Raw genomic sequence first — 27,772 nt, forward strand, 5'->3', positions numbered from 1 at the left:
TAGATTCCCATTAATAAGGGAGAAACATACAATTTTATGCCTGAATTTTTCCTCCTATTCTACTTTTTATAGTTAGGCTGAGTTGGCTCTGCATGACATGGAAATAAGACTTAGCTCAGAGGGTTAATTTTTAACTTTTGTTTAACTTGTTCTCATGCAAAGTGAGCAACATTCTAGGCAGTGACAGACCTGAAAACCAGGTTTATAATTTGTTCAACTTGTTCTTAACAGCCTTTGGAGTTTTTTTTCCCTTCTTTTGCAAAAGAAATAGAGAATCAAGAAGATTCTCAGCTCCTCCTTCCACCACACCCCCGGCCAGTCCTACGAGGTAAAATTTCTGCTATTACCTACCTCCCTTTACATTTAGATGAGGAAAATGGCAGATTGTAGCTCATCTTGTTGTTAGGGTGAGGTGGAATTTTTATATTTGGTGTTATTTATAACACTGAGTGAGATACGTATAAATGGAAACATGTTTAAATGTCCATCTGTTGTCTCATAAGTCAGAGAGGGTCTTAGGAGTTGAATCTTCCCAGTTAGATTTTTTTTAAAAAAATGTGGATTTCTGCTGTTAGTCCTGAAAATCTCTTTGATAGCTATCTCAGCAATTTCCTTATCTTCATTTTATAGATTTGGGGTCTAGGGGGAAGGGCTAATGATATTAAGTTATTATTTTTAAAAGAATCTAGGAACTATCTATTTATTTACAGTTGAACCCTTCTTGCTTCTGCCACAATAGGAAGTAAAATAATTTCTAGATTTTTAAATGCCATTGACCAAACATAAATCTTTTTCGTTAACTCATCTCTTTGTCTCTCTGTCTCTGTCTCACTCTGTCTCTGTCTTTGACACACACACACACACACACACACACACACACACACACACACACACACACAGACACCCTCACCCTAAACTCCCCACATGGACCTCATGCCTAGATTCTCCATGGAAATCGATTCTTGATGTTTCCTCATTAATTCAAGAATGTCGTATAAAGGTTACAAAATGAACACAGGAGAGCAGCTGCTTTGATGGTGAACAGGGTCCCATCCCTAGAGATATACTGGTGCTTTCTTGCTGCTGCAGTGGCGTTAATGACTTCAAATACCTTGGTATTCATTTACATCCTCATTTAAATACTTGGTAGAAAAATAATTATACTGAGGTGTTTGATGAGATGAAATCTGATCTCAGCAGATGGAGTAGGCTTCCTCTTTCATCAGCAGGGAAACTAAGTGTCATTTAAATGAAAATCTTCCTGAAATCTCTTTATTCCCAAGTTTGCTGCCAATATCCCTGAGGAAATGCTTCTATCAAATGGGCCTAGTGATGCTGGAATGGGATACCAAATCCTAGAGTGATTGTCGTTGTGTGTAATAAGAATTACCTTATCCTTATTAACACTTTATTTTCTGTAGATTTAGAATTTTGGCATGAATCATAATTCACACAAAGATAAGTTTGGAGAGAGAAGCTTTCCTGACTGTGTCTTTGGATCTAGTACTGTGTTCTGGCTGAAACGAAGGAAAACACTAACCTTCTTGTATGGACTCTGCATACCCCTTTGTGCAGACAAGTGGCTTAAATGACAAGTAACATGCTCTCCTATCCTGCTTCCCAAACTGACATCTCATTTCATTGTAGCACCCAAGCTCCTAGTCACTGCGGAAGCTAGTGTGGGTGGTAGAGAAGAGGGGAAAAATGAGAGAGACCTTATTCAGTGTTTCCATGGAAGCAGCATAAGATACTTTTTGCTTTTGGTATAAGACTCAATTTTCAGGGAGGTGATTTTCACAGGTACTTGCAGCTGAAAAAACAGTCTCCCTGCCAGAAGCAGTTTTAAATGCCTTCTTCATCTTTTTCTTACTATCTAATGTTTAATACTAGGCAAGATCCTGAATAGGCAGATCTGGATTTATTGTGAGAAGCTTTCTTCTTTCCACATTCAGTTATTGTTTGTGTACCAGTGAGGCCAGATGCTACTCAGAGACCCTCTTACAATCCAGGGCTGAATAGTTTGGGCAGAGGCTCCCATTGTGACTTCAGTAGCCATTTTATTCGTATCTGGCTATTCTGTCAATTGTATCTGTCTTGGTGGCAAGTCAGGAGGCAATTCAGAGGGCAACACATTTTGATGAAATACGCTGTGGGGGCGCCCTGGCTGCTCTATTGTTTCTGGTGTGCTGTGGGCAAGGGGGCCAGCTGTACTCTCTCTGCAGTGGGCGGGAGGAAGGAGAGCCAGCTGCACCCTCTTGGTGGCTGTTAGCCAATGGAAAACATCCCAACCTTTGGTACACTCTAAAACAGCAACCTTACCTCAGCTGGATCCCCTCATCCCTAAGGCGAATGATAAACATGTTTCCTGATACATCTTTTAGTCCTTTGTTTTTGAAGAAGCTGAGGGAATTCTGAGGGGGTTGGGTGGAAATGGAAAATTGGGGAGGAAGGGCTTATGAAGAAGCCATGTATATGGGATGATTTTTTCCCTTTGAAATTCAAAATAATTCAGATCTCAATACAACAAATATTTAAGTACCCATGATGTTCCAATGAATTGTGAGGGTGCAGCAAAGCAACATTTAGATGAATTCTTAGAAGAAAGATTAATGAATCAATTGAAAAATGAATAAATAAAAAATGAAAGTTTAATTAATAAATTATCTAGGAAAGCATAAGCATTTTAATCCAAACTATATCCTAGCCATCCATGCCTTGCTACCTTTGATATTGATAATGTTTTATAATATTAACTTGTGTAATTAGAACATGATGCTCTCTAAGTGAGTCCTTTTGTGTATGGTCTTACTTTTTTTTGGCATTTTGCACTAAACTCTGCATCCTTTTCCAAATCAGTGTTAGCTTTTGCAATTTGACAAGATAGTAAGAATATATTTTAGTTTCCCACAAGACTAATATAAGATCCATACCTCTTCATATCTAGATTTTTAATGCTTCCGAGGAGGAGGCGAAGGCCTTTTCCTATCCGTTTATCCGCATCTTTACAGTTGGTCTTGTCAAGGCAAAGGAGGAGCTAGAGGATCTTACTTCAATTGATTTGCCATGGTCTCTGCCTAGCCCTGGTAAGTAACTTCTGAGAGTATCTCTGTTTCTGCTACATTGATTTGATACCTGAAACAGTATTTCGCTTCCAAGTTGTGGTTTATCTTCATTGATTCCAGGCATGGTCTCCATTTACTGTTCCCCAAAATTGTAGAGGCTTAAAGTTGAAACAGAACTAGGAGACTCCCACATAGCCATACATTATGATGATAGCTTTTCTTTGCAATATAGATGAGTATGCTGGACTGCATTGGCCTTTGAAGCATTGTGCTCCTTGTACAAATAATTCATCCAAATTCTAAATCTCTTCTCTAGATGTAATTTTTGGAAATAATTTTTTTATTAAAGCTTTTTATTTTCAAAACATATGCATGGATAATTTTTGAACATTGACCTTTGCAAAACCTTGTGTTCCAAAATTTCCACTTTTCCCCCACCCTCTCCCCTAGATGGCAAATAATCCAATATATGTTAAAAATATACATGTTAAATCCAATATATGTATACATATTTATACAATTATTGTGCTGCACAAGAAAAATCATATCAGAAAGGGAAAAAAATGAAAAAGAAAACAAAATGCAAGCAAACAATAATAAAAAAAAGACAGTTCCCATAGTCCTCTCTCTGGATGTAGGTGGCTCTCTTCATCACAAGATCACTGGAACTGGACTCAGTCATCTTATTGTTGAAAAGAGCCACGTTGAATTGATCTTCATATAATCTTCTTGTTGCTGTGTACCGTGATCTCCTGTTTCTGCTCAGGAAATAATTTTTTAAAAACAGACCATACTTACTTTCTGTTGAAAGTAGGGAGATAGTAGAACTCAATGGAAGTGAATTTGGGTGGCACAGGAGGACAAAAGAAGTGTGGGAGTGGTTAGAAGAAGGGCCTTTGGCTTTGCTTCTCTTCTATTACAGGGGGACCTGAATTCTTGAATTTTGGTGAGCCTGTTGGAGATAGAGAAAGTTTGAGAAAACTTATGGCTTTAATTTTTAGATTGTTTTCAAGACTGAATCAAGGGAGTGGGGCAGGAGGAAGGGAGAGAATGTCAAACTCAAAATTGTAAAAAAGGAATGTTAAAATAAAAAAATATATAATTGGGAAATATTTAACAGATAAATATTTTTTAAATGACTGAATTAAGAATATTGATATTTAACAATATTCTGGATATATATATATATATATATATATGTACATATATATCTTATCTCTTTATGAGAATGCATATTTTCAATTAATAGAGATGTTAATGGAATCAAGTATTAAGGCAATGTTTTCAACTTAGAATCCAGTGAACTGAATTCAAATTTCAGTAGGATTTTTGCTCTAAAAACTTAAGATTCTGATATTTTCTTGAAGATTACTTCTTGGGAAAACTTGAAAGAAGAAATCATGTTATTTACTGATAAGTACAAGAAAATGAATAAAAACTTATGGGTGAAGATTTTTGGAGGTGGGGTGAATGTCTATTACCTGTTCCTCCAATATTTTACCTTTCAATACTGGAAATCAGGACTTGTCTCCTCTGTATGATTCTTTTACCTCTTACCCAGACTTCTCACAGCTGATGAGGTTTTTCCTTTGTTTCTTTGGACAGAAAACCTGGGTCATGGGAATTTTACTTATTACTCAGCAGTATGCTGGCTGTTTGGGCGCTATCTGTCTGATATCCTGAAGTATCCTATTGGGCTGGTCTCCTCCAGTTGGGGTGGAACACCTATAGAAGCTTGGTCATCTTGGCGGTCACTGCAAGCCTGTGGAATCTCAAACAAAGCGAAACAGTAAGAAATAGCCTCAAATATAAAATCCTCTAATTGGTTTTTAAAACTCTTTTATAATTTGGCTCCTCCTTGCTCTTTCCGTCTTCTTATAGTTGCCTCTACTTCACTGAGATAGTTATACTTGTCTTTTTGCTGTACCTTGAACAGGACACTACATATCCTTACTCATTCCCCTTACACAGAATGCTTTCTTTCCTCATCTCTGCTTCCTAGCTTTTTTCAAGTCTTAGATTAAATCCCATCTTTTGCAAGAGCCCTTAACCTTCTCATTCAGCTAGTGTTTTCCCTCTGAAATTACCTTCTATTTACGTCATACATGTACATAGTTGTTTGCATATTATCTTCCATATTAGAATGTGAGCCTTTCAATGATAGGGATGATGTTTTTGTCTTTCTCTGTGTCCCTAGAGCTTAGCAACAGTGCTTGGCATAAGCACTTAATAAATATTTGTTGACTTGACTTGAATGCATCCAGAATACTGACCCCCAAAAAGATTCAAAGATCTGGGAAAGAATGTTACCAATAGTCATTATAGGGAAGAAGATCACAGTTTTCCTTAAGAAGTCTGTCTGTTGTGGGAATCAACATAAATATATATAAATACAAAAGTACATTGGGGAGACAGGTGGGTCAGACATTGTTTTAATAGATAGTGGAAATTGATCAGAAAATTTGGGAAAACTGGAGAATAGACAGACCTTGGATTGTTTAATGGAAAAAAAAAAGATGTTTGATTAATAGGGTTTGAGGAGATTATTTAATATATTTAAAACTTTTTTTTCTAAGACTTGGATGTAAGAGAATGAAGATTGTTAACTTGGCTGGAACAGATATTTTGGTTGGAGTATGGTGTATGGTAGGAGCATTAATATTAGGGAATAGGGACTTACAAGTACTCTGCCAAGTTCTTCCTATGTCTGGAGTGACCCAGAGCAAGATGTCATATTAACTAGAGATCTCAGTTCTTCAAATTTTATGACAATTGCTTACCACACTACTACAAGTTACATAATATTAGCTAATATTTTAAATACATTTTAAGGTCCTGGGGAAAATACTTTTCCCTCATAGGACAGAGAATTTTCATTTGCCTTTTATATGAAAGTGGGGCTCAGTTTCCCTTTGTGGCAGAAGTTCCTAGAGGAACTAATACTTTTTTTTAGTAGGAAATAGCATCTAAATGAAAATTGGAGAGGCTGTCATCAAAAGTAATGTCTGGTGGTCCCACTGTATTTAATTTATTGCAGGTTTCCTTTCCTCAGTCTATATTCTGGCCCCACTGACCATTCTATACTTTGGAATTCAATGATTCATCCACTACTCAACATGACATTAAAAGGAGTGATATGGTACCAGGGTAAGTATCTAAGCTGCTATTGTTTAATTTCCAGTTCAATCCTTACAGAATTGTCCCTCATTCCTTGTATTTATTATTGTTTTCAGGAGAGAATAATGCATACTATAACAATGATCTGTACAATTGCACCTTTCCTGCTTTCATTGAAGACTGGCGCCAGGCTTTTCATTATGGCTCTCAAGGACAGACACAGCGGCTTTTCCCTTTTGGGTTTGTGCAAGTATGTGGTAGGAAGAAAAGGAGTTTATAGTGACACTTATGTGGTGATGCATTATGCTGATCAGTCTCTTAGAGCTCAACAGACTATTTTTTCTTTGTCTTTCTAATCAGCTGGTATAGGAAGCAAAGATCAATGCTTGGTTTTCTAATTTACACATGGGAAAATTGAGGTATAGATCTAGAGTTAGGAGTGATCTTTTAGCTTGTAAAGTACAACTTTTTCTACCTATTATGAGAATTTTCTCTATAACATCCTAGCCAAATGCCCATCCATGTTTATGCTTGAACCCTTTCAGTGGCAAAGAAGTTTTCCATTTTATTTTGGGAGAAGGAAATAGTTTTATCCAAGTTTTATGTTCTTTTCTTTTCTAATTATTTTTGTATCTTCTAGAAGTATAGATAATAGGAGATAGAAAGATTCTTGTTATTTGTTAATATTAGAAATACCTAGATAAAAAGCCCTACCAATTCAGAAGGTTGGCAGTTTCTTTCCAACTCTTAAGTCTTAAAAAGTTGCTTAGATAACTGACAGGTTAAACGACTTGTCTAGGATCACACAGCCAATATATGTTAGGAATAGGAGCTGAATCAAATCTCTTTTTTTTTCAATTAGCAAGCATTAATTTTCTTTCTATCCTAATTCCTCACCCAAATTGGTGGGACAAACAAACAAACCAAATCCTTATAATAAATATGCATAGTGGAGTAAAACAAATTTCCAGATTGGTATATGTATCTTTGTTTATTGTATCTATCACCCCTCTATTAGGAAGTAGGTAGCATGAAAATGAAGTCATTAAAGAAAAAGGGGTCCCATGGAATAATAATGAGACATGGTCATTTCATTGATCAAAGTTCTTAAGTCTTTTTCAAAGTTGTTTGTCTTTACGGTATTGTTTTCTCCATTGTTACTGTAAATATTGTTTTCCTAGTTTCACTCACTACAGTTTGCATCTGTTATGTGCAAGTTTTCTTGGGTCCAAGGATATGCCATGGTTAGGAAAATTACAAATATATATATATATATATATGCCATTTTTAGAAGAACTGTATTTCCTTTGTATGGGATCTTCCCTCCTGTTTGGTAAAAGTATCTTCACATTTATGACAATTAACTTCACAGGATTTTTTTATTTATTGAAAAGATGATTCTTGAAAGACACATAAATAGGTATTCTTAAAAATGATGAAATCTGTTTACTTTTTTCTCTCCTTATTGCTGTTGCTGATATATTGTGTGTGCACATGTATGTATTCATCACCTTTCTAAAGGTAGGTAGCAAATTTCATCATGACTCCTCTGGAATTATAGTTTGTTGCTGTGTTGATTGCAGTTCCTAAATTTTTCCGAGTTGTCTTTATAATATTGCTGTCATTGTATAAATTGTTCTTTTGATTTTGCTCACCTCATTCCACATCAAGTCTTCCCAGGTTCCTCTGAAACCATCACCTTCATCACCATCATCTTACAGTTGAAAAGACTTGTCATTTTTTTTTTTTTTTTTTTAGAAATGTTCAACTCTTCATGACTTTATTTGGGATGTTCTTGGCAAGGATACTAGGATGATTTCCCATTTCCTTCTCTAGCACGTTTTTACAGATGAGACACTGAGGCAAACAGGGTTAAGTAACTTGTTGAGGATCACACAGCTAGTAAGTGTCTGAGGCTGGACTTGAACTCATGAAGAGAAGTCTTTCTGACTCCAGGCGTGGAACTCTAGCCACTATGCCACCTCACTGCTGTTTCTTATACTTCAATAGAAGTCTGCTGCATTCAATGTGTTCTTGTATTCTAGCAATTAGATTGTGTCAATGTAAAGCACTGAGCCTAGATTCAGGAAGATCTGAGTTCAGATTTGACCTCAGATACTTAATGGCTGTATGATCCTAAGAAAGTCACTTAACTACTGTGTGACTCACTTTTCCAATCATAAGATGGCGATAATAATATCACCTGCTTCTCTAAGTTGTTATGAGGATCAAATGAGATATTTGTAAAGCTCCTAGCACAGTTCCTGGCACATAGTAGAAAATAAATGCTGGTTCATTTCAATTCCCCAATTGACAGGCACCCCTTCAGTTGGCAATTCTTTGTCACTACAAAAAAACTTGCTTTGCATATTTTGTACATTTTCCTCTTTTTAAAATCCCTTTGGTATATAGTCTTAGTAGCAGTGTCACAGAGTCAAAAGATAAATTAATAGCTTTTTGGACATTTTTCCAAAATTACTTTCCAAAATTGTGAGCTTATGAGTTTTGTAATGGGCTGAAGCTGAGCAGATGCACTGAGGTCCGGTGAGCATTTATGGCTAATTAGCAATTGGACAATACTCTATTAATGTATGTTTGGAGAAAGAATGGCCCTGCCCACTCTCTGTGCAAGTTTGATATGTTGTATAGGAAATTGGATAGAGGATTAGGTGGATGGAGTGTGAGAGCCAGAGGCACTGCTGGCTGGATTCATGTCCCGATTGCTCTCACTTCGTATCACCATTCCCCTTCACTTCCACAAAGAATAAAGATCAAGGATTTTCACTTATCCTGACTCTGGCTGATTTTAAAATACCCTGAGTGCTAAACACGGTTATCACAATGAGTAATTCACATCTCCACTGACAGTATATTAATGTACCTATTTTCCCACAGTCTCTTCAGCTTTTGTTATATCCTTTTGTAGTTTTTGTTATTTTTCTTTTTTAGTCAACTTGATCAAACTATGGATGTGAGATAATATTTCAGAGTTGACTTAATTTGTATTCTAATTATTAGTGACTCAAAGCATTTTTTTTTTAATCTGGCTATTGATGGTTTGGATTTCTTTCTCTGAAAACTGCCTTTTCATATCCTTTTGATCATTTATCAATGGGAAATGACTCTTATTTCTTATAATTTAGAATTGGTTCCCTACATATCTTAGAGATAAGGCAGATAAACTTGGTGCAAAGATTGCTCCTTCCTCCTCAGTTTCTTGCTTTTCTAATTTTATCTGCCTTTGTTTAGCTTGTGCACAAACTTTTTAGTGTTAGGAAATGAATGTTGTTCATTTTAGTTCTTATGAGATCTTTTCCTTTCCATAAATCTGAAAGAGAATTACTTCCATGGTACTATAATTTATGATGTTACTATATCTATTTATTATATTATTTATGATCTAAATATGTATATATATTACATATTTTTTGATCTATATTTAATTTCTGTTAGATGGCTTTCCAGTTGTCTCAACAGTTTTTCTGAGCAGCTTGAATCTCTGGATTTATCAAACATTGGATTACTGAGCTCATTTGATTCTAGATATTGTGTACTTAATCTGTTTCAACTGATCAACCTCTTTACTTCCTACCTGGTACCAAATTATTTTTATGGTTATGGCTTTGTTAGTAGAGAAGGAGATTCAATACTGATAGGACTTTTTTTTTCCTTTACAGGCTAATTTTTGTAATCATTTTCCAGTAACTTTTATTGAAAATGGTAACAATAAACCAAAATGACTCTATGTCTTGTATACCTACATTAGCTATCTTCCTCTTTCTCATAAAGTTTTCTTTTTCCTTACTACTTCAGTTCCATTGATCACCTGCACATATTTCATTCAAATCCTTGTCTTTTTAAGCATCCTCCATACACACACATACACACACACACACACACACACACACATCTTAAACAGGAAAAACCTTGATTGGTAAATAGTTTTAATTTTTCCCAAGAAAATTCTTGCTTTTGATTATTACATACCTTGATATTTACATTTTCACTTTGTTCCCTTTCATTTAATTAAGATGTTCTTTTCCCTTCTAAAACAGGAAAAATAACTAGATTACTTCTTTTTTCCTCATGGTTTTTACATTTTTATTTTATTTAAAAAATTTTTATCATTACAAATTTGTGTAGTCATGCAAAATTAATCCCTATATTAGCCATATCCAATAAAAATGAAGAAAAAAAAAGAGAAAAACATATACTTCAGTTTGTAATATGAGCTCAATCTGGAGGTAAAATGCATGTTCATCTTGAGCCATTTGAAATTGTGGATAGTCATGTATTGATCTGAGTTCCTTAAAATTGATTATTTTTATAATTTATTGTATAAACTATTAGGCTGGTTCTGTTCATTTTGCATAGGCTCACATTGGTCTTCTGACAATTTTTTGAAACTATCTCCTTTATCATTTCTAATAGAACAATGATATTCTGTCACATTTATATACCATAACATGCTCAGTCAGAAACTCCCCAGTTGACTGGTATTTTCTAAGTTTACAATTTTTTGCCACTATAAAAAGAGCTGCTATAAATATTTTTGTACATATAAGTCCTTTTCCTCTTTAGGGTTATGGACTTAGTAGCTATATGTTGGGACAAAAGGTATGTATTGTTTAATAGCTTTTTAGGCATAGTTCCAAATTGTTTTCTAGCATGGTTAGACTAATTCGCAGCTCCACTAATAGTACATTTAGTGTATCTGTTTTTCCACAGCCTTTCCAGAATTTGTAGTTTTTCTCTTTTGTCATCTTTGCCAATTGATGGATACAGAGTAGTACCTAAGATTTGTTTTAATTTGCATTTATTTAATTTATTAGTGATTTAGAACATTTTTTCACCTGGTTATTAAAAGGTTAATTTTCTCTGAAAGCTGCTCATTTGTATACTTGACCTTTGTTTAGGGAATGGTTCCTTTTCTTATAAACTTGACTCAGTACCTTATGTATCTTAGAGAAAGTTTTATCAGAAAAACTTGCTACAAAGATTTTTTTTCCTTATTCTAATTTTAGTTGCATGGTCTTTGTGTAAAAACAATGTTATATAATCAAAATAACTCATTTTATTGCTATTGAACCTTTCTTACTTTTGCTTGCTCATGGACTCTTTTCCTATCCATGGATCTGGTAGATAATTTCTTCAATGTTTCATTAATTTGCTTATATCACCTTTTATATATAAATCATGTACCCATTTTGAACTTATGTTGGTAGATGGTATGAAATGTTGGTTTATTTTGGTCTAGATATTTGTCTTTTGGTCTAGATTTCCCAGTCTTTGTTGAATAGTTAAGTTCTTACTAAAATGTCTGGCATCTTCAGGTTTTTCTAAAACTACATTATTACTTCTGTGTGTTATACACTTAATCTGTTCCATTTTTCTACCTTTCCAAATTGTTTTGATTGTTACAACTTTGTACCATAGTTTGAGGTCTGTTGCTTCTAGGATTAGATCTCAGATTCTATTTTTTTTTCCTCTATTGATGCCCTCTCATTGATATTCTTGACCTTTTGTTCCTTCAGATGAACATTATTATTTTTTCTAGCCTAGAATGTAATTCTTTGGTAGTTTGTTTAGTATTGCACTGAGTAAGTAAATTAAATAGTATTGCTATTTTTATTATTATTGACTCAGCTTATATGAGCAATTAGTATTTCTCCAATTGTTTAGAGATGTCTTTATTTGTAAGAAGAAAGTTCTGTAACTGTGGTTCATATAGTTTCTGTATATATATTGAGAGGTAGATTCCCAAGTATTTTATATTATTCATAGTTATTTAAAATTTCTTTTTCCATCTCTTTTTGCTGAGTTTTATTGGTGATATAAAGAAATACAGATGATTTGTGTAGGTTTATTTTATATTCTGCAGTTTTACTGAAATTGTTAATTGTTTTGATTAGTTTTTTAGTTGACTAAGGTTCTCTAAGTAAAAACATATCATCTGCTAAAAGTGATACTTTTGCTTATGCCTGTTCAATTTCTTTTCTTTTTCTTGTTTTATTCATATAGCTACCATTCCTAGTACAAACTGTATTGAATTGTAATGATTGTAATAAGACATCCTTGCTCTCACCCCTAATCATATTGGAAAGACTTCTATCTTATCTTCATTATAGGTGTTATTTGTGTTTTATTTTAGATAGATACTAATCATTTTAGGAAAACTCCATTTATTCCTCTTTTTTCTAGCATTAAAAAAACAGGAATAAGTGTTATATTTTGTCAGAATCTGTTTTCTACATATATCTCAGCTTTACTTTATATGTGCAGTGTTTCTTTATGTTTTTTCCCTACTGTTTTCAGCATTTTTGTGTGTGTGTGTGTGTGTGTGTGTGTGTGTGTGTGTGTAACTTAAACATCTTACTCAGTAATATATAAGGTTATACACCTGAGGGTTGTTGACTATCTACTTAGGATAAAACATGTAGGACCCTTACATTTCCTTTTTTTCTGCAGTGTGAATAACATTTGACAAAGTGGAACTCCTTTGATTATAGTGTTCAAGAATAGATTAGGAGCTTGTAGATGCTTGGGAAGTCTGTTTTGGGCTTGAATCATCTTCCTGCCCAGGGGACTCTCCTATTTGGTTTGATTTCTAATCCTAAAAAAGATTAGATTTGTTGAGGTGATTGTTTTAGAGGCAGACTCAATTTTGTTGAACATATTGCCCCTCTGAAAGAATTACAGGAGCAGTAGGACCATAACTGAAATTTTCTAGTTGTTTTCCAAGGTCAGTTTTACCTCATTTTGGGTCTTAATTGTCCAATAATTTTAGCATCTATCCTGAATATACTTAATACCCTGTAGTGTCCATTTTCTGTATGCTGGAATGTTCTTGAGCTTATTGAGGACATCTGATTGTTATACAAGCTTTTTTCATCACCTCCTTTTTATAGCCCTTTTCCAAGTTCAGATCCTTTTTATTTCCAAGGAATCTGAAACCTCCCACCTCAGTTTCGAACGGGCCAGATGGAACCTGAACACTTTCCTTCACTTTCTTCTCAGCCTTTATGAAAGTTAAAACAGAAACATCAGTCAAGAAGTTTGATGTTCATCTTTCCTAGTCTTGGGAAATATGCCTGCCAACTGTCTTACAACCTTATTAATCTTATTATTCTGTAAAAATACTGAAAAAAAACAACAAAGAAACCAAACATCTAATTGGTAGTAACCAGACATAACATGTATAAAAAGACTGGAATTAATGTCTGAATTAGACTATTCCAATGGATCCCACAGTGTTATTTTTTTTCTCACCATCTTCCAATCTCTTTTTATTCTATTTCACAGCATCCTTTTTTAGGAGAATGATTTTATTTTAGATCCTCCTTCTACTTAAATTCCTGTATGTTCTTTTTCCATTCCTTCCTTACATTCATTTGACTTGGACCCCAGTTGTTCTGTTCACAGTTTTGAAAGTACTAGTCTAACTCTTGTCATCAATTCTACATGGTGTAGTTTAGACTATTTCGTTGTTGTTGTGTCTGATTCTTTGTGACCCTTTTTGAGGATTTCTTGGCAAAGATCCTGAAGTGATTTACCATTTTCTTTTGCAGCTCATTTTACAGATGAAGAAACTGAGGCAAACAGGGTTAAATTACTTGTCTAGGGTTACACAGATTTGAACTCTCAAAGATGAATTTTCCTGACATATGTATATGTATCCCCTGGGATTTAAATCAGGGTAATAGCAAGTAATTATTGTCATAGTCTTTTGGAAAGAGCACTGGCCTGGGAGTTTAGGAGACTTGGTTGCTAATCCTGGGCTCTGTCATGATAATACGGGTCTGTAGATAAGTCACTTAACCTTTTTATACTTCAGTTTCATTATTTAACAATTTGAATTTGAATATTATTGTAACATTACTGTGCAGTGAATAGGAGATACAGAAAATTAACATGTTAGGGAGCTTATATTTTATTCAGGGATATACGAAATGATCTTAAAAGTTAAGTAATCGTACAATTGAGGCATATAAGTACAAATGAATATTATAGATAATAATTGATGTTGAAGTTCAGAAAAGAGGAGGGCTTTTTAGAGTAAAGAATGACTAAAGAATGTTTTGTAGAAGACTGGATTTGAATTGTACTTTAGAGTATATGTAAGACAGATAAATGGAGAAAAAGTAAAATAGGCTTTTTATACCAGAAACAAAATGGGAAAACAAAATGAACAAAAGTGTGGAAGTAGAAATGAATAAGGCATATTTTGAATTCAAGGGAATAAACAAGCTTGGCTTGAAAATGAAGGGAGTGTATTGGAGAGAGAGCCAAGATGGCAAAGTAAAAGGCAAAGATTCCCCTGAGCTCTCTCCCCATATCCCTCCAACTACCTTTAAATAATGACTCTATAAAGCATCAGAAGCCACAAAAGATTGTGTAAAACAATTTTCCAGTTCCAGATAACTTAGAAAGTCAGCAGGAAAGGTTTGTTTTACCATGGTGAAAGTGGAGCACATAATCGAGCACAGGCTATCATTGTAGACCATGTCCCAGCAAATTAGGTCTAAGCAAATGAAGAGAAGGCCATGGGACCTCTGGATCAGTGGCAGCAATGGCAGTTTCCGTCTAGACCTCTCACTCTTGGCTCAACTCTTCTTAGACCTCTCAACCAACTGAGACAGGACTCTGTTGCTTTGTCCATATTAAAATCTGAGTCACAATTCCTGGGTTGTAGTCTCAGGAGGAATGCTAAAACATTGGATCTTGCAGCCACAATGAATCAGGGATACTTATCACAGTTCCAGGATAAAAAAGAGTGCTTGTAGTTGCTCATAGATCAGAGCACAGGATAGGAGAGTAGTAAACACACCTCTTCTTAGATCATACCACCTTGGATGAACTGAAAACTTACAGGTCCCTAGACTTATCTCTGAAAACAAATTCACAGAATTAGGACAATATATCTTCCCACCCAGTAGAATGTTACTTTAAAAGAGAGTTAAGGTGGGAAAATGCACAAACAACAACAAAAAAGACACTGAAAAGATACTATAAAGTTACTATGGTAACAAGGAACACCAAAACATACACTCACAATAAGATAACAGAATCAAGAAACAGAACAAATCTACATCTAAAGCCTCCAAAAAAAAGAAAAGAAAAAAGAATTGGTCTCAGACCATGGAAAGGCTCAAAAGAGATTTTGAAAATTAAATAAGAAAGGGAGAAGAAAAATTGGGAAGAGAAATGAGAGTGATTAAAGAGAAATAACAAAAAGCCAGTGAGGAAAAGAATACCTTAAAAAGCAAAACTAGCCAAATGGGAAAAAAAAAAGTAAAAAAAATCTCACTGAAGAAAATAATTCCTTAAAAATTAGAATTGAGCAAATGGAAGCTAATGACTTATGAGAAATCAAGAAACAATAAAGCAAAATCAAAAGAATGAAAAAATAGAAAACAATGTAAAATATCTCATTGGAAAAAAAATAACCTGGAAAATAGATCTAGGAAAGATAATTTAATAATTTCTTCTGCCTGAAAGTCATGATGAAAAAAGGCTGGATATCATCTTTCAAGAAATTATCAGAAAAAACTGCTTGATTCTAGAGCCAGAGTGTAAAATAGAAATTGAAAGAATCAACCGATCATCTCCTGAAAGAGACCCCAAAATGAAAACTCCCAGGAATATTACAGCCAAATTCTAGAACTTTCCAGGTCAAGGAGAAAATATTCCAAGCATCCAGAAAAAACAATTCAAGTACAGTGGAACCATAGACAGAATAACACAAGATTTAGCAACTTTTACATTAAAAAACTGGAGGAAAAAAAATAAAGAACTGGAGGGCTTGGAATATGATATTCCAAAGAGCAATGGAGCTAGGACTATAGCCAAGAATCACCTACTTGTTAAAACTGAGGATAATCCTTAGGGAAGAAGATATATATTCAGTGAAATAGAGAACTTTCAAGCATTCTTGATAAAAAGAGCAGAGCTGAATAGAAAATCTGACTTTCAAATACAAGACTCAAAAACATGAAAGCGAAAATCATAAAGGACTTGAGAAAGTTAAATCTGTTTACATTCCTACATGGGAAGATGTCACTTGTAAATTATAAGAATTTTATCATTATTAGGGCAGTTAGAAGTATATATAGAAAAGAGCACAGGTGTGAGTTGAATATGAAGGGATAATATTTAAAAAAATTTAAGGAGTGAGAGAGGAATATACTGGGAAAAAAGAAAGGAAGAGGTAGAATGGCATATTTTCTGCCATAAAAGAGGCCAGAAAAAGTTTTTAGGATGAAGTGGGAGGGGAGGTAAGAAGGAGTCAATTAACCTTCCTTTCTTTAGAACTTTATTTCTTCAAAGAGGGAATAACAATATACATTTAATTGGTAAAGAAATCTATTTTACTATTTGGGAATCTATCTGCCAAGGGAAAGTCAGGAACTTGCCACACAAATAAAGTCAAATCTAAACAATCAGAAAAATATCAAGTGCTCTTGGATAGGTTGAGCAAATATAATAAAAATGACACTACTACCCAAATTAGTCAATTTATTTAGTGCTATGCCAATCACACTCCTAAGAAATTATTTTACAGATCTAGAAAAAATAAAATTTATCTGGAAGAACAAAAGGTCAAGAATTTCAAGGAAATTAATGAAAAAAATTGCCAATGAAGGTGGCTCAGCTGTGCCAGATCTAAAACTATAATATAAAGTAGCAGTCATCAAAACCATTTGGTGTAGTGACTAAGAAATAGAGTAGTTGATCAGTGGAATAGGTTAGGTTCACAGGACAAAATAGTCAGTGACCATCGCAATCTGGTGTTTATAAACCCAAGGATTCCAGCTTTTGGGGAAAGAATTCACTATTTGACAAAAACTGCTGGGAAAACTGGAAATTAGGAAAATTGAAACTAGTATGGCAGAAACTAGGCACTGATCCACACCTACCATCGTATACCAGGAAAAGGTTGAAATGGGTCTATGATCTAGACACATAAAGAATGATATTCTAAACAAATTAGAAGAATGTAGGATAGTTTACCTCTGAGATCTGTGGAAGAGAAAGGAATTTATGACTAAAGAACTGGAGATCATTATTGATTACAAAATAGATAATTTTGATTATATTAAGTTAAAAAGTTTTTGTACAAACAAAACTAATGCAGACAAGATTAGAAGGGAAGCAATGAACTGGGAAAACATTTTTATATTCAAGGGTTCTGATAAAGGGCTCATTTCTAAAATATATAGAGAATTGACTCAAATTTATAAGAATTCAAGACATTCTCCACTTGATAAATGGTTAAAGGATTTGAAAATTTTTCAGATGAAGAAATTGAAACCATTTCTAGTCATGTTAAAAGGTGCTCTAAATCATTATTGATCAAAGAAATGCAAATTAAGACAACTCTGAGATACTACTACATACCTCTCAGATTGGCTAAGATGACAGGAAAAGATAAGGCAGAATGTTGGAGGAGATGTGGGAAAACTGGGATAGTAATACATTGTTGGTGGTATTGTGAATGGATCCAACCATTCCAGAGAGCAATTCGAAACTATGCCCAAAGAGTTATCAAACTTTGTCATACCCTTTGACCAAGCAGTGTTTCTATTGGGCCTATATGCCAAAGGAGGGAAAAGGACCCACATGCAAAAACGTTTGTGGTATCCCTTTTTGTAGTGGCAAGAAACGAAACTGAGTGGATGCCCATCTGTAGGAGAATGGCTGAATAAATTATGGTATATGAATGCTATGGAATATTATTGTTCTGTAAGAAATGATCAGCAGGATGATCAGAGAGGCCTGGAGAGACTTACATGAGCTGATGCTAAGTGAAATGAGCAGAACCAGGAGATCATTATACATGGCAACAACAAGACTATATAATGATCAATTCTGAAGGACGAGGATCTTTAAAACAATGAAATGATTCAGGCCAGTTCTAATGGTCTTGTGATGAAGAGAGCCATCTACACCCAGAGAGAGGACTGGGAACTGAGTGTGCTTCACAACATAGCGTTTTTACTCTTTTTGTTGTTGTTTGCTTACATTTTCTTTTTTTTTAAATTTCTGGTTTGATTTGATTTTTCTTGCGCAGCAAGATAATTGTATAAATATGTATGCATATATTGGATTTAATATATATTTCTACCATGTTTAACATATATTGGACTACTTGCCATCTAGGGAGGGGGTGAGGGAAAGGGGGGAAATTGGAATATAAGGTTTTGCAAGGGTTAATGTCAAAGAATTATCTATGCAGATATTTTGAAAAATAAAAAGCTTTAATAAAGAAAAAAACCTATTTTATTCTACAGAAAAGTAGGAGAAAGAGGGGATAAAAGGAGGGAGGAAGGTGATAAAATTGAGGGCAGATTGAGGGAGAGGTAGTCAGAAAGAAGCAAAACACTTTTGAGGAGAAACACGGTGAAAGAGAGAAGAGAAAAAACCAGGGTAAGATGGAGGGGAGAATAATTGTGAAAAGATTTTTGAATCAAGTTTCTTTGATACATGCCTCATTTCTCAAACATATTGGGAATTGAGCCAAATTTATAAAAATAAAAGTCATTCTCTGATAAATGATCAAAAGATATGAAGTTTTTGGATGAAGCAATCAATGCTATTTATAGCCATATGAAAAGCTCACTATTGATTGGAGGAATGCTAATTAAAATAGTTCTGGGGTACTATCTCATGCCTATTAGATTAGCTAGTAGACCAGAAAAGGAAAATGACAAGTTTTGGAGGGCATGTGGGAAAAATTCCACTGCTGGTGGAATTGTGAACTGATCCAGCCATTTTGTAGAGCAATTTGGAACTGTGCCCAAAGGGCTATAAAACCATGCATACTCTTTGACCTAGCAGTACTACTGCTAGGTGTGTGTGTGTATATATATATATCCCAAGATAGAAAAAACAAAAAAACCCCAAAAACCCAAAAGAAAAAGAACCTACATGTATAAAAATATTTATAGAAGCTTTTTTCTCAGGGCAAAGAATTGGAAATTGAAGGGATGCCCATCAGTGGTTGAATGGTTGAATAAATTGTCATATATGATTATTTTATTTATTTATTTAATAGCCTTTTATTTACAGGTTATATGCATGGGTACCTTTACAACATTAACAATTGCCAAACCTCTTGTTCCAATTTTTCACCTCTTACCCCCCACCCCCTCCCCTAGATGGCAGGATGACCAGTAGATGTTAAATACATTAAAATATAAATTATGTCATATATGATTATGATGGAATGCTATTGTGCTATAAGAAATGATGAGCAGGATGCCCTCAGAAAAACCTGGAAAGACTTTCATGAACTCATGCACAGTGAAATGCACTAAATACAAAGTAACAGCAATATTGTGAGACAATTATCCGTGTATGACCTGGCTATTAGCAATTCAATGATCCAAGACAACTCTGAAGGACTTATGAAAAATCTACCCATCTGCAGAGAAGGAATTGTTTGTGAATATAGATGGAAGCATACTATTTTTTGCTTAAAATAATGAAGGGGATATAAAGAAAGGTGTAAAGATTGAGATCAAATTGTTGATGGCTTTGTAAAAAATTTTCACTTTGTCTTATGGTCAATGGAATAATGCTCAGTGACTTCCAAGGGATTTGCAGGGTAGATGGTACATAAGTAATAAGTGGCAGAGCTGGCATTTGCTTTCAAGACCCTGGATTCCACATTTAATATTCTTTCCATTAGTTTTCACTTCATTTAAGTGGACTATTCTGCAGACCTCAATGTAAAGAGATTTTTATGTAATGCTAATTTGCCCACTTATGGGGAGACAGGAAAGAAGACACTTGGGGGCCTTACACAGGGATGGGGGAGCAAAGGTCTCCTTTCTCAGTCCTGGAGATCTCAAGCTAAGCAGATCAGGATCTGCTTTTGGAGGTAGTCTCTCCACACATGTATTCTATTGATTTACTTGGAGAGTGCTTTTTTTTTTTTTTTAAATTTTGGTGGTGTTGGGAGGCTGATAATACTCATAGTAGTGAGCTGAGGGATAGGAGAAGAGAGATTGAGAGAGAGCACAGTACTGCTCACTAAAGTTAACATGTGTTTTTTGGAATGTCCATTTTTTCAGCATTTTTTGTAAAGCTGAATTTGCACAATGCCAATTTAGTAAAGCAAGAACCATCTAGGGCAGCACTAAAATGACTGTGCAGTTCCTCCTCTATAAAGTGAGTTGGATTAGGTATTAAAATGCCATTATTCTAGGTTCTATATTTGGAATATCACAAATATTGATCCTTCAGATTCTACATAGGTATCTTCATTCCTACCTGATGGCAGGTGCTAAAACTTTTTCATAAATCAGTCCTCTTTCCTGCAGTAAATCTGTGACAGGTCAGGAAAAACTGGAAACAAAATCAGTTCCTGGTTTTGCTTTACGACTAACTTGTGCTTATTTTTGATCTTTTACAACTAATATTTTGTACCATCCTCATCTTTCTCTTTAATAATTCACTTCCTGCAATTACATTTACATTACAGCTTTCATCCTCTCATGAAACCAACTTGTTTCTTATATAATTCTTAAGATTTAGGGAAGTTTAAGGGCTTAATCTTTAGGAAATCCTATTTCTTAGGGAATTGGGGTGGCTTTTATACTGATAAAATAGTTATTATTTATCTAAGTTCTCCCAAATGTGGCTGTTTGTGCACTTTGGTGGACCTCTATTGTGGGCAGTTAACAATACCAAATGATCCTTATAGTATGGGCAAGACCTTTAATGTCTAGGTATGAGAAAATTTTCTTGTGGCAGCAGAGGTACTAGTGCCTCCCTGTGGCTAAACTATAGTAGTGTAGTAAAGATATATTACTATGGAGAATCAGGGGTAGGAATTCATTGCAACATCTCATCATCTTTAAGTAAAATTGTATGACATAACTCATATGGCTAGGGACAAATGACTAGCAGGAATGTTTAGTGTCTAGGTATGTGTGAGTAACAGTAGAGGTGGAATGTTTTTGGAATAGTGAAACATTTCCTTAGTATAACTCTGGGCCTGACCTGAAGCAGTTAAATGTGCTTGGAGTAGCTCAGAGATACTAATAACATTGTTGTCCAAATTAGGTTACAGGATGAAAAAGTCTGAGAGTGCCGTTTTTCTCTCTACTGTGGCTTACAAAATAGTTAAAGGACTTAGAGCTTGAATCCTTGCTGTGAATTTCCAATCCAGTGGGTATAGTCCTGTGCTATCTTCACTCAAAGGACTTTCAGACTTGGATTTCGTGGTTTTTACAGTTTACTTTTATAGCTCTTTAATAGTAAGGGAAAAAACAAAAAGTAATAAAACAACACTTGTATACCATGACTTACCCTTGCCAACTTGTGACCAGCCTAATTCGTTTCTATAAGAAAGTTGGTGGTAACTCTATTCCTATATAATATAAAGAGATCCTTAGTGATTTTCTAGTTGCTTGCAATTTTCTTTCTTACTGAGGTAGCAAATAACTAATTACCTCATATTTGCAGGGATGGTTTCAGATGATTACTGGGCAGACTTAAGGGAAAAGAAGGGGGCCAATCAACTGGCTAACGCAGTCACTCAGGTGTGAGGTGATGAGGGCTTACATGAGGGTATTGGGAGTGTCAGATGAGAGAAAGGGGTGTATATGAGAGATAAAATCAACAGAACTTTCTAACAGCCTGGATATAGATAGGAGATGAGAGTAAGGAGGGAAGACAACCAGCTTATAAGCCTAAGTGACTGGGAGATGGTGATACCCATTACAATAATAAGAGAGGAGGATTTGGGGGAGAGGTGGGAGGAGGGAAGATAATGCCATGTTTTGGGCATGCTGAGTTTAAGATGTCTATGGGACATCTAGTTTGAAATATCTAAAAGGCAGCTAGGGAAGTAAGGCTGGGGGTCAGGATACAAGTTACATCTGGAAAAGTTGATATGAGAATCATTAACATAGAGATAATTGAAGAAGGGAAGGAGAGCATTTCAAGGGGTTGATTAGTATGAGTAGTATGAGCAAAGTTAGAGAATTGGAAATAATGTGGGGTGGAGGAATATATTGGTCATATGGACTGATTAAACTGAAGAATATGAGGATGTGTCAACAAGAATATTTGTAGGAGGGCTAGAGTTGAGGTGAGAAAAATTGTCTTTATTGAACTTAAGAAGGAAAGCAGTGTGCTGAAGGTCAGTACAATAGCTACCAACATTTTGATTGGACAATAGATATGAACTGAATGAACATTAGAAGAGAGGTTCCTGAGTGATAGTGATGAGAGATTACCTGGAAGTGGCAATGGGGAGTGAGCAGGAAGTGTATTCCAACTTCCCCATCTGAAATTATGGCCAGTGCTGGAAAGCGGGAAGCCAAGGAGGTTGCGTAATCAGGATAGAGCACAATGGCATTAGTGACAGCCAGAGGTTGGAGTGAGAAAGGAAGATTTAAGATGAAACAAAATTTAAAATTGTGGAACATATATTCCAGAAAAACACACTAGAATGGATGAGTATCTTTAGAGTAAGGAGTGTGTGTGTGTGTGTGTGTGTGTGTGAGAGAGAGAGAGAGAGAGAGAGAGAGAGAGAGATTGTGTATGATGATAGGAGTAAAGGGTTGGGCAATGAGGAATAGAAAATAGGGTTTGAATGATGGCTATGGGGGTTCACAAGCATATGACTATGTGGAGTTGTTAATAATTTTAATCAGGCTTTCATTGTCCTTAGGGGTTTGGCCTTAGGATGGAGTCCTTTCAGCGCTTTAGGAAATTCAGGTGAGCAGAATAGTGCTGGAAGATGAAGGAACAGCATTAGTCCTCTTTTCCTAAGGTAGGAGACAAGGCTGAAGATTTGATAGAATAACCTTTCTCATCTTCCTTAGAAGGAAGAAGTTTGGTGCTTGTATTTTTTCTCTTCTCATGGGAGTCAAGAGAAGCCAGGATAGTAATGGCATTTTCTTCTTTTACCCCAAAGGCAGAAAGCTGGTGCTCGGTGGTCCTAGATAAATTCTACCTAGTAATTTTTGAGAGGGGAAAGTATTAACTAGAGGAATTATAGAAAGCTTTGTGAAGTTGATTCTTAAGATGAGACATCTATCTTTAGTATACAGTAAACTGAAGCTGTATCAGCAGTGTGACATGGCAGCCAAAATGGCACTGAACACTGAACTATCTCAGGAATAAGGAGGTGACAAGGGTTCCTTTATAATTTTCTTTGGTTAGACCACATTTTACATTTAGATTTGGATGCCATTGTTTGACGTTTGAGAGCATTCAGAGGATAACCAGGATGGAGACAGGCTTTAAGTCCATGCCATCCATATAAAGATCTGTTGAAGGAACTAGGAATGTTTAATATGGAAGATAAAGTAAAAATTTTATTTCAAAATACTTGGGCTGTCATATGAAAGAAAGATTTATACTTTATACTTGATCTGTTTGGCTTGAAAGAACAAAACTAGGAACAATAAAGCTCTCTCTATATAGTAAAACTATAAAAAGGCAAAGGCTTAAGATTAGGACAGACTTCTTAATAAGTCTTCTTTAATATTTGACAAATAATAGGTTTTCAAAAAGTGGGCTTCTGGATAGTTTTCCTATCATAGGAAAGGCTAGGTAATCAGAGATCTTGTATTGTACGTATTTGGGAGAGTTGAGGGTATATGTGAAGTGAGTGGAGAAGGGGCGCAAAATGGACTAAGATAGCCCCTCAAGATCTTCCAACTCTTAAAATTCTTTTATGATGTCTTTTTTTATCCACTCTGTCTCAAGTGATCTCTACTTTCTTTGAAATTCCTAGCAACACTGGATATTTAATCATATCTTATATTTCTATTCCCCCAAATACCTAACTCAGTGATAACTGTTAAATGATAGGTCACATAAGAAAGAGTTCTTTTACTGGAAAAAGGATTATCAGTTTGGGAATTCTAAGATGTTATTCTGAACAATGTTTTTCTTCTTTAGTTATCTACAACTATGTCTAAAGATGAGGATTATGCATTCCCTAGAATTCGTTGGCACCAAACAGCTGATCTTGGCTATGTTCCCAATGTGAAGATGCCCAATACCTTCATGGCTGTGGCAATGGACCTCTGTGACAGAGATTCTCCTTTTGGAAGGTACAAGTTTTAGATCTGGCTTGAACAATGTGTTAGCATTTTGTTCTGAGAAATGGCCTCTAGTGTTCATTTTGAAGCAGGAAAAGAATGATGAATGGGCTCTGGGAAAGGGTTTGGGAAAGAAGTTGTGGGGGAAATGGAAAAATGTAATGTGAGTCAGAAACCAGATGGTTTTAAGTCAGGGGTGGGGAACACCCAGGGGAGTAGGCGACCTAGATCAATTTGTTGAAACTGGGACCTCTAAGCTACATTGGTACCTGACCTGAAATGCACTTCTCCAATGAGCAGTCATAATTCTTGGTGAGAGGGAGCTTGAGGCCTCTCCTAAGTTTATTATAAAATCTGTCATCTCCTCAATTCAGTTATCATCTGATACTGAAGAAAAGGGCACCAAAGCCATATCTTTTGCCACTACTCACCATAATTCTGCTTAATAGTTTTGAATTACAGAATTCTACCGAACAGATCCAACCAACTTTGTCCTGTTTGGAAAATGTTGTAGATGTTTTATTCTTTTTTAGTTGATTGAATTCTTTTTAAATCCATATTCCTCTCCATGTTCTTATAGCATTCATCCTAGAGATAAACAGACTGTGGCCTACAGACTGCATTTGGGAGCCCGTGCCATAGCTTATGGAGAGATGCTTCCTTTTCAGGGACCACTGCCTGAAAAGATAGAACTCTTAGCTGACAAAGAGCTTCTCAAAATTGAATACCACCAGAAAATCCAGGTGCAGAAGGAGGATGACAAGATTTATGAGGTGAGTGAGGCACAGCAAAACAAATGGAATCTGACAAACTCACCCGGGTCCCTAAGCTCAGAGCCTTATATATTTATTGTAACATATTTGTGAATCAGCACTTTTTCCAAGATTTATATGAAACATATGTAATAAATATTAGCAAGTTGAACATGTAAGAAAATTGAAGGCAAATCTTATAGGAGGTTAACAATTGAAAATGGGTCCCTATTTCACACTTTCTCTGGGATATTGTAGTCGTTTGCTACCTTCTAAGTTACCTAAATGCACTAGTCTTTGGAATATTAATCTTGTGCTTTGACTGACTGCAATAGTGTTTACTTGGTGTTAATGAGGTCCTTTCTAATAACACAGGGTATCGTTGTGTAGGTTAAGCTTTGATAATTAGTTAGCTGTATCTTAATGCAAAATTAATCACAGCATTTACAGTTGGAGAAAAATAAGATGCCAGAGATGAAGTGATTTGTCTAAGACCAGATAGTAAATAAAAATAGCAACTGGGATGTGAACCTAGGTCTCCAGATTCTAAATCTATTGTTCTCTGAACTACAATTTTTTTTTTGGTCATTTTTTTTTTTTCCTTAGCTAGCCTATATAATATGGGGGAGGGGAGGTTTGATGAAGAAAGTGTTAATTTTGGCATATAGGAGAACTCTTGGAGGAGGTAGTAGTGAAGATGAACATGTTAGATTTGGAGTTCAAAGGCCCTGAGTTCAAATTCCAACTCTATAATTTACTGTTTGATCATGGGCAAATAAATTAATATCTCTGGGCCTCAATTTCTGCATCTAAAAAACAAGGGGTTTGGATTATATGACCTCTTTCTTCTCTATGAGCCTAAATAGAGTACCACCAGACTACCAGAGAAATGGATGAAGAGAAAAGATGGAGGGTGAAAAATGCAATCTCTGTTGTCAAAAAAATTTCTTTGCCCATCTTTGGATCCATAATCACTGTTGCTTTTTGACCATTCACTCATATTTAATTTTCATCTATCTAGAGTGCTTCACTTGTATTTAGGTTGTGCTCTCTGTGCCAGCCCACACTTCAAGAAATCCCTTTTTGAGGACCAACACTATCATAATTTTTGTCCTTGTATCTCAAGTACCTAGCACAATGCCTAGTTAGTTTTCTTTCCTCTGCTATTACTGGATGGACAATTAGCTCTAGTCTTTGGGGAATTTTTTGAAATCTGTAATCTTACCAAATCTGACAAGCTGGTTGGTTCTCTTTTTATTTCAGATCTCATGCTGCAATGACCATCAGTGTAAGTGGATTCCAGCCCCAATGGGCAACTCCTCTTCCCAAACTCTATCCCTTAAAGTTGATTCCTGTCATGGCACTGTGACTGCTCTCCGCTATGCCTGGAGTACATGGCCATGTGAATACAAACAGTGCCCCATTTATAATCCTAGCAGTGCCTTACCAGCCCCACCATTCATCACAGTCATTCCAAGTTAAGATTCCTGGTTATGAAAATTTTGAGAAGGAATGAGAAAAAAAAAAAAAACAACTAAATTAGGCTGAGATTTCATTTCAGTTTAACTCTGATTAGATCCTGGATGAAATGCTCGTCTTAAATTCCTGGCTGGTTTTCTATAACTAGTCATGGGTGGAAGCTTTAAGAAGTTAGCTAACGGGGCAGCTAGTGACATGGTGGATTGAGCACTGGCCTTGGATACAAGTTCAAATGCAGCCTCAGACACTTACTAGCTGTGTAAACTTAGGCAAATGACTTAATCCTGACTGCCTAAAAAAAAAAAAAAAAAAAAAAAAGCCAGCCAGAACTGAGCAGATTTAATATTTTAGATAGAAAAATATCACTAGCATTGATGCTTTCTTGTGGAAATTCTTTACATTCACACTGTGAGAAATAGTTTGGGATATATTGTTCTAAATTTAAAATTTAAATGCTGTAGGAAAGCCCAATATTTAAGGACTTTTTACTTTAAAGAAAACATTTAAAGTGAAAATTATCATCTATTTTACCCATCTCCAAATTTTGGGTTTTTGTACAATGTTTCCAAGGTAAGGCAGACATTTAACATGATTAAACAATATAAAAATAAAATTATTTTCATTACTCTAGTGTTTTTTTTTTTCTTATAACTGCCTACCATATTAGAAATCTATGCTTTAATATCCATTTATGTAGGCTTTTAAGATTTAAAAGTTTCCTTACACCCCTGTACTGCCTGTTTTATAGATTAAGAAATTGAGGTTGTCCACCGTCACACAACTCACAAGACATATAGGATTTGAACCCAGGTCTTCTGATTGCAGATATAATGCTCTTTCTACCATCCTGTTGAAACCATAGATTTAGATACTTATTTTGTTGCAGTCTGATGAAATGACAGAATATCATTATTTATTCCTAACTGCTATTCTTAGCAGAAATTATATTGTTGAAATAGGAAAAGTGTTCCATCTTACTTAGGTGGTTTTCAGAATAAACAAGGTGGGTGGAATACATAGGGATCTTGGCCATCAGAACTGTTACGAAGACAAATCTATAGGACTGCTGTAAGAAGTCTGGAATAGGCAGTGGAGACTTGAGAGAACCTCATGCAGCAAGGCCAAGGAAACTATTCTTGTCAATACCTAGTGATGTCCTGAACAGAATGGTAGTCTAGGAACAAAAAATCTAGAGCTAGGAGTGATCGAAAACTAGACTTTAGGACTGTCTCTAGAATAGTGGCAGAAAAGATAAGGAAAATGCTGACTAAATCATGAGTCAGACTTTTCTAGCCTC

At 35.3% G+C, this 27,772-nt stretch overlaps 1 protein-coding gene across 1 annotated transcript in view; it reads left to right on the forward strand.

Moving 5' to 3' along the window:
- SIAE (sialic acid acetylesterase) overlaps positions 1-26,527 on the forward strand; it is a 42,506-nt gene extending 15,979 nt beyond the window's left edge. The window contains exons 4-10 of the mRNA XM_031960955.1: positions 2,945-3,083; positions 4,668-4,851; positions 6,100-6,209; positions 6,296-6,429; positions 24,102-24,256; positions 24,825-25,017; positions 26,260-26,527. Of these exons, the coding sequence (XP_031816815.1) occupies positions 2,945-3,083; positions 4,668-4,851; positions 6,100-6,209; positions 6,296-6,429; positions 24,102-24,256; positions 24,825-25,017; positions 26,260-26,478 (1,134 nt within the window). The 3' untranslated portion in view covers positions 26,479-26,527. The remainder of the gene's footprint in view (positions 1-2,944; positions 3,084-4,667; positions 4,852-6,099; positions 6,210-6,295; positions 6,430-24,101; positions 24,257-24,824; positions 25,018-26,259) is intronic.
- Positions 26,528-27,772: the final 1,245 nt, after the last annotated feature.

This window comes from Sarcophilus harrisii, chromosome 3 (genome assembly GCF_902635505.1).
Source record: "Sarcophilus harrisii chromosome 3, mSarHar1.11, whole genome shotgun sequence".
Taxonomy (NCBI): Eukaryota; Metazoa; Chordata; class Mammalia; order Dasyuromorphia; family Dasyuridae; genus Sarcophilus; species Sarcophilus harrisii.